This window comes from Mya arenaria, chromosome 11 (genome assembly GCF_026914265.1).
Source record: "Mya arenaria isolate MELC-2E11 chromosome 11, ASM2691426v1".
Taxonomy (NCBI): Eukaryota; Metazoa; Mollusca; class Bivalvia; order Myida; family Myidae; genus Mya; species Mya arenaria.
In genome coordinates this window covers 1013149-1021610 of record NC_069132.1, presented here as the reverse complement: position 1 = coordinate 1021610, position 8462 = coordinate 1013149, and the positions used below count along the sequence as shown (strand labels likewise).

The following is an 8462-nucleotide window of genomic DNA, read 5'->3' as shown; positions in this document are numbered from 1 at the left end:
TGCACCCCCGTGAAACCCTTAAACTGAAGGAGAATGATAGAAAAGCAATTGAAGCAAGAATGATGTGAAACCGCGATGAATGACATCTGAACCCTCAGTGTTCGGCGTGACCATTTTGTGAAGGAGGCGCTCTCTATGGATGCCACCCCACAGGTCTTAGTAGAGTCTTCATGCTGACACCTTGCAGTCATTTAATGTCGACCGTGTCCAGGGAGCCAAATGCCCTCTTCACCACGACAGGCATAGGTGGACGAGGAAATACAAGCGTTACAACGCTCTCGGCCAAACTGAATTGTTTGTATTGTAAAGATCCGGAGTTTATTATTCCTGAGTAAAAACAAACTTAAACGACCCTATAAAAGTGAAGTATATAAGGTAAGTAACTATAAAACCTGAAATGGTGTTTCCATTTAGTAACATCGACGCACGTACGCTTGTCCTATAATATTAAAGCAAGATAAAAGATTCGTATTGATAAGATAATTACCATACAGACCGAAGGCTCTGCGACATACACCAGTATGAACACATTGCTGGCATTTTGTGCGCTCCTAGGTAAGTTCTTCTCAATCTATACTATAACTTAATTACTAATTTTGATTCAAAATGAGTTCAAGATTGCCATCCTCATGCACCACCGTAATACTATGTAGAATTTTACACTTAACCCCTTTTTATTCAGCAGAACATATGTGAACAGAACACCATCTTGTAAATCTTATATATCTTATACTGTATCTATATCTAACGTATATCTGTATTTTAATGTCGATATTTATTTAAGAGCTTTATATATATATATATATATATAAACATATAAACATACATTTTGTACATGCAAGGGACTGTTCGTCACACGTAGCCGAAACAACGAATTGAAACTAGTTACGACCAGAAAGTCAGACAATTAAGTCGTGGGTGATCGCAAAACCGCCCAGAGGCTCTGCGTCAGAAAATAGTCGAATAGCAAGGTCATGGTCATGGTTCTTTGAATGAACCCATGGTGGGATTTGCCGTATAAAGTACGACGATAAAATAGTAAATGAACATTTTCGGTGTGTTTAATATTCATATCCTGGTTCCAGGGGCGGCACTCGGTGATTACACCGACCCGCACTGCGGGGGGAAGCAGGTAATCGTGCACCTGTTCGAATGGAAATGGGCGGATGTCGCCCTCGAGTGTGAGCGTTTCCTCTCCCAAAAGGGTTTCTGTGGCGTGCAGGTTTCGCCGGCCAACGAACACGTGATGGTATCGTCACCGCCGCGCCCCTGGTGGGAGCGCTACCAGCCCGTGAGCTACAAGCTGCACAGCCGCAGCGGCACGGAGGCGGAGTTTGCCAACATGGTTAGCAGATGCAAGGCTGTCGGAGTTAGGTAGTAATTTTCTTACTTTATCATGATAGTATGTGCTTCCTTGTATCACCACTCATAAATCAAGACATTTCATTATGTATTCAATGTTTAAAAGAAACACCAAGACCAACCTCTATTTCTATATACATTGTATTAAACTTATATATTTATCAATAGTTAACTATTGTAGAATCTACGTCGACATTGTGATAAACCACATGGCCGGAAAGGGTCGCCAGGGGACCGGAACTGGAGGTAGCAGTTTCAACGCGGATAACTTCGACTTCCCCGGTGTCCCCTACGTCAGGGAGCACTTCAATCCCTATTGTCGCCTCACCAACTATGGAGACCCAACCGAGGTCAGGAACTGCTATTTGGTTGACCTCACAGATCTTAACCAGGGAAACGAATACGTCCGGAACAGCATCGCCGGTTTCCTCAATACAATGATCGACTTAGGTGTGGCCGGATTTAGAGTGGACGCTGCCAAGCACATGTGGCCACGTGACATCCAGGGGATTCAGGGGAAACTCAAAGACCTCCCCGAGGGCGGCAGGCCGTTTTTCTACCAGGAAGTTATCGACCAAGGAGGGGAACCGATAAAAACGAGCGAGTACACCGGAAGTGGATACGTGACAGAGTTCCGATTTGGTATCAAGATGCGTGAAGGTATTCAAGACTTTGGACGTCTGGGTCAAGTGGTTGACTATGGGTGGGGTATGACAGATTCCGCTCACGCATTTGTGTTCATCGATAACCACGACAACCAGCGAGGACATGGGGGCGGCGGGGACCAGCTTACTTATAAGAAACCCCACGAATATAAACTAGCAGTGGCCTTTATGTTGGCCTTTGATTATGGTTTCACACGTGTTATGAGCAGTTACAGCTTCTCCAGCAGCGATCAGGGGCCGCCTCACAACGGGGATAACTCAATTAAAGACGTCACAGTCAACGCCGACGGTAAGGGGTGCGGTAACGGCTGGGTGTGTGAGCACAGGTGGTCATCCATTGCCAACATGGTGGCGTTCCGTAACGCCGTGGCCGGAACCACCAAGGGTCACTGGTTCGACCAGAATGACGAGGTCGCCTTCTCCAGAGGTAACAAAGGCTTCTTCGCCATGGCCAAGAGCGGCCATATGGACCGGACACTAGACACGGGGCTGCCGGCTGGCCAATACTGCGACCTGATCACAAACTGTGCGAAGAAAATCACGGTTGACAGCAGCGGCAAGGCTCACATTTCTATAAACAGTGTTGATGAACCAGTTGTGGCTTTCATAGTAGGTAAGAGTAACATTGTCATGAGAACCCCAGTTGTCAACAATCATAAGCATACTTATCTGTAACGTCTATCAGCTCATAGAGACATGGCGATAAATAAAGCTCATTGTTAGGGTTTAGTTAATTGGATGAATTCTTTCAAATTTTGTGGACATAACACTCATTCAAATTTCTACCCATCAACCAGGTGGGGCGAGATCCGAGACACCAGCAGGGACGTCCGGCGGAGGTAGCAGCAACTCCCAGACAACCACAGCGGCATCCGGCTCGGCCCCCACGGCCCCAGGTGGCTGGTCGCGGACCGTCATCATGGTGGAGAAACAGACCAACCCGGGTCAGGACCTGTTCATTCGCGGCGGGCTTGACCATAGCAGGAATACTGGTAAGGGTAACAACGGTTTAATTTGTATGGATTGTAGTTTACCAAATTATAGGTTTTCGTTGTTTTATGTTTTGCACAGGTACATGTACATGCAGTATATCGTTAACTTTGAATCAAAGACCTTAAACGTACTAATCACGTGTTTGACAACTTGTTTTGAAGTAAATAAATGCCTCATCTGGCGTACATGTCTTGTCCGAAGGCTGCAGCCAGAACGCCAAAACAAGCGCCTGTGCCATACCAATTCGGGAGCGGTCTCTAGGTACGTCCGCTCACTACACCAAATATAACGCTTGGTCAAATGGAGACAACTTCCTGGACTGGTACGGAGCGGAAGCCGGCCAAGGGACCTACCACGGCCAGGTGGCCGAGGGAACACCGGCTGTCTGGACAACAAACGTGGCAGGGCAGGCCGGGCACAGCGACCTTAACACGTATAAATAGAAACAATTTTGTTCACACCTGCTTTCAATAATATGTCACCATGTTTGTGCCTGTATCATAGACCTGATCATATCCATGACAACCCTAGCTCATCTTCCTTACCCAACCCAAACCCACAAATAAGTATTGACATATGAGGGATAAAAACTAACAATTAAGGTAAAATAAGGTCATATCTGCTTCTTTATTCAATATCACTGAAAGCGTTTTTACTTGCAGTTGTTGAATAGTTAACTCTAGCCAACTTCTGCAATACAATTACAGATACGGTCAGCATTATTGGTTGGTGGACGTTGATATGGACTGTAGCCGGACGGACGGCGGCTGGTTCGAGATCAAGGCGGTCGTCAACGGTCAGTGGGAGGGTAACATCCCAACCCCTTCCACGTGCTCCGGGAGTGGCGCCGGGTCCCCGCCCGCGACCACCAGCAATCACTGGGCGCGCTGTGGCATGCTTAATGTGTACCATTTTGGCAGTGGCACTTGTGAAATCAAAACGTTATAAAGGCCCGAAATCAACATGTTATGAGTTCACTTGTATTTTCAAAATTGTGTTTTTTTAATTAAGTATTTATGTTTAAACAGCCTTTCCAAATTCTGAACATCTGGTGAACATATTTGTATAATAACCTAACCGAGGCATTAACTCGTTGATTGTGGTCCCAACCTTTGGTCCTCTAGCACCACAATTAGCCGGACTCAAAATACCTACTGACTGACACGAGGACGTAAGTGACCCTCCCGCACGAATGTTTCGTAATGTGATGACACTTTGACCCTGAAATTCGAGTCTGTGTCTTCTGTTCCCAATCATCTGAGATTATACAACAAGAGCATGTCAATGGGCCGATCTTTCAGAACTTAACTAAGGGTAACAACTTTCTTAACTGCATTGTTTTAACTGTAAAACGTAAACTATTTTATAATGTGCTCATATATATTCAAGTTACACCAGAACAGCTGAAAGAATTTCTCTGAAGTTGTGTGAAATACTGAAGATCAAAAGAATTGCTAAGACACCTTCAAGGTAAAACATATTTACAAGTGTACGACTATGACATAAACAATGTTGTGAAACGTCGGGTCGAGTTAATTAAAAGTAGATCAAATCCGAAATTGTTCTGGAAAAATATAAAATCTGCTCAGACGAGCCAAAAGATGCCACGGACCTAATATCGGGTGATATTTGGTTTAACTATTTTAAAGATCTCTTTTCAGCGAGACATTCTAACGACACACTTGATAGTACAATTTTGACACCACTAGAAAGGGAGAGAAACTCTGATTGTTTAAATAGTCAAATCACAGTGTCTGAACTACGTGATAGTGTAAAGAGCCTTCGGGGTAACTGTGCCTCCGGAATAGACGGTATTAATATGAACATGTATAAATACACAATAGACATTGTTGAAACATACCTATTAGATCTGTTTAACACAATTTATGACCGTGGAGTGTTTCCGCCCGAATGGAGTAGAAATATAGTTACCCCTATACACAAAAAAGGATCAAAAAAGGAGTGTAATAACTATAGAGCTATAACACTATCAAACAGCCTCAGTAAAATATTTGTGAATATTTTGACGAAGAGACTGACATGCTGGTGTGAAACAATGAAGTTATTGACGAGTCGCAGGCAGGCTTTAGAAAAAAATACTCAACGGTTGACAATATTTTTAATTTACAATCGGTGATACAGAAATACTTATCCAAAAAGGGCGGTCGTTTCTATGTATTTTACGTCGACTTTCTTAAAGCATTTGATGGTTGCTTACACAATACACTATGGCAGTCAATGTACAGATCGGGAATTCGTGGAAAATTTATAAATATTTTTAAATCAATGTATGGGCAACTTGAATCGTGTATAAAACTCTCTTGTGGATTAACTGAGTACTTCCCCTGTGAAAAAGGGACCAAACAAGGATGCATCTCGTCGCCCGGAATATTTTCACTGTTAATGAATGATCTCATAAACGTTCTCAAAGAACATTCACCAAATGGAATCTACGTCACGGAGGAGACGGGAAATTTGTATGCGTTTATGTTTGCGGATGATGTTGCTAGTTTCGCAGATACAGCCCGTAATCTACTAGCTCAATATAACCTTATCGATAGGTTCTGTGACAGCACAGGTATGAACATTAATACGGACAAATCAAAAGTAATGGTTTTCCGAAACGGGGGCACGTTGCGGCATTATGAAAGATGGTGGTACAGGGAAATACAACTTGAAGTTGTGTCATCATATAAGTACCTCGACTCATTTTTACGCCTAAATTAAGATGGACTATGACAACCGATCATCTTTCAAAACAGGCAACGAAAGCAATTTCAGTTACATTCCGCTACCAAAATCATTTTGGTCATTTTCATATCAAAGATGCGTTTAAACTATTCGACTCTATGGTAACGCCAATTTTATGTTACTCGTCAGAAATTTGGGGATACAAATACTGCCAGAACATAGAAAAAGTGCATTATAACTTCTGCAAGAAACTGTGTGGGCTAAATAGAACAGTTTCAAACTTTTTTGCTTTGAGCGAGTGTGGTAGACTACCAATGCTGACAATTTATCTTCCAAAATGTGTTAGATATTGGATCAAAATTATGAACATGACCAGTAATAGATATCCACGTCAGTGTTACATTATGCTTTTGAATATGGATAATGCTGGTCGTAGTAGTTGGGCAACACACATTAAAAATATCATATTTGAACACGGCTTTGGATACGCATGGATAGCGCAAGATGTTGGTCAACCAAACATATTCATGAAAATGTTCACGAACAGGTTGAAAGACTGTTCCATACAGAACTTGTATGCAAATATTGAGTCGTCACCAAAAGCTGAACATTATAAACACTATAAAACTCTTCTTGACCCAGAACGTTATTTGTCAATAGACCTACCATATCCTTAGAAAAAATGTTTTGCAAACTTAAGATGCTCAGGTCATACGCTTATGATAGAAAAAGGAAGACACTTGAATATTGCACGGGAAATCCGATTCTGTCCATTATGCTCGAGTACTGGTTACAATGTAATAGAAGATGAGTACCACTTTCTTCTGGTCTGTCCTTCTTACGATGGTTTACGACGTGAACTGTTCCGGACTACCTGGCTCACTCATTCAAGCTTTCAATTGTTCAATAATATAATGTGCACTGATGCCACTAGTGAGATATTCTCGCTAACTAAATTCGTGTATAAAGCATTCGATTTGAGAAAGCAACTGATCTTACACAGATAATTTATTGTACAACTACTAATACATGAAATGGAACTATCTATATGTATATGTGAGTGAGTGTGGGTGTGTGCGTGCGTGCGTGCGTGCGTGCGTGTGTGTGTGGTTATATGTTTACATATATTTGTATATGACCATTACTTTGATATGCTTGATTTGTGCAACAACATAAAACATGTTTTATAAATATCCAATATAGTTCATATTTGACGTACTAAATACTACAATTTGTTACATGTATTCTGGGCTGGTGGCCTTATATTACAATAAACACAATGTTATGTTATGTTATGTTAACTTTAACAAAGTTCTGAAAAATCGTCCCAATCGAAACTTTTATATTAATTCTTCAATAAATAGGTATAGTTATCCGATTGTCAATATTATCCAATCAAGTACGCCGTTTATACGACGACAAATCCCCCCGGGAAAATATGCGCATCTTAACACAAATACCCACGGGGGTATATTAACGCACACGCATATAGTTCACACACATACATAAATTTGTTTTAATATGCAAACTAGCCAAAATAAAACCTAGGGATAACTTCTCAAAGTTTTATACAATTGGCTGCAGCTGTATTGCGAACTTGCCTTGACGTTTACCATAGAGTTACATTATGTTGTTGCCTACACGGTATTTTTGTTGTCACATTTTCGACAAGGGTCAACATAACCTTCGAACACACCAAACATACTCAAACAATATGCTTGTTCCGCATCGAACATGTTCCACACTTAGGCTTCCGCAAACATAATTTACGTTGGACCCCCCCCCCCCCCCCACCACCACCACCGAGACAAGAACAGTTTGGTGACATACGTTATGTACCGACGTAGATACGCTTGTGGATTACATGGATCATTTATACAACAACCTGCATATCTGTACAGAGATTGGTGTTTGCATTCAGGAGACAGTATGGTGTAAAGAAAGGTCATCCTACAAGCTGGTTTTAACAAGGTCAATGTTCGCCACGTGCTTACAGTGGCGCATGCTATCTTTTCTGCAATACACATGATGACCATGATGTATGTATTTACCAGTGTAAATTTATTAATCTGATAAATACATACATACATACCTACTTACATACATATATTATATACATGTATGGCATGGCGGCAGATACATGGTTAAATTTTGAATGTGATACCCATGTGATACCCATATACCCATGTGATACCCATATACCCATGTGATACCCATATACCCATGTGATACCCATATACCCATGTGATACCCATATACCCATGTGATACCCATATACCCATGTGATACCCATATACCCATGTGATACCCATATACCCATGTGATACCCATATACCCATGTGATACCCATATACCCATACCCATATACCCATGTGATACCCATATACCCATGTGATACCCATATACCCATGTGATACCCATATACCCATGTGATACCCATATACCCATGTGATACCCATATACCCATGTGATACCCATATACCCATGTGATACCCATATACCCATGTGATACCCATATACCCATGTGATACCCATATACCCATACCCATATACCCATGTGATACCCATATACCCATGTGATACCCATATACACATGTGATACCCATATACCCATGTGATACCCATATACCCATGTGATACCCATATACACATGTGATACCCATATACCCATGTGATACCCATATACCCATGTGATACCCATATACCCATGTGATACCCATATACCCATGTGATACCCATATACCCATGTGA

The 8462-nt window shown here is 41.8% G+C and overlaps 1 protein-coding gene across 1 annotated transcript; it reads left to right on the top strand.

Annotated features, from left to right (window-relative positions):
- Positions 1–483: 483 nt before the first annotated feature.
- On the top strand, positions 484–3982 carry LOC128207414 (alpha-amylase-like). The gene is made up of 6 exons (XM_052910306.1): positions 484–555; positions 1086–1374; positions 1544–2640; positions 2825–3019; positions 3222–3453; positions 3728–3982. The coding sequence occupies exons 1-6, from the start codon at positions 522–524 to the stop codon at positions 3966–3968; spliced, it is 2088 nt and encodes a 695-aa protein (XP_052766266.1). The 5' UTR covers positions 484–521; the 3' UTR covers positions 3969–3982.
- Positions 3983–8462: the final 4480 nt, after the last annotated feature.

What these genes read in the sequence shown, in the direction of transcription:
- LOC128207414 (XM_052910306.1), top strand. Translation starts at nt 522, where the DNA reads ATGAACACATTGCTGGCATTTTGTGCGCTCCTAG. An exon ending in AGTTGTGGCTTTCATAGTAG is followed by an intron (nt 2,641 to 2,824) that starts GTAAGAGTAACA and finishes CCCATCAACCAG; the next exon opens with GTGGGGCGAGATCCGAGACA. An exon ending in GGGCACAGCGACCTTAACAC is followed by an intron (nt 3,454 to 3,727) that starts GTATAAATAGAA and finishes ATACAATTACAG; the next exon opens with ATACGGTCAGCATTATTGGT.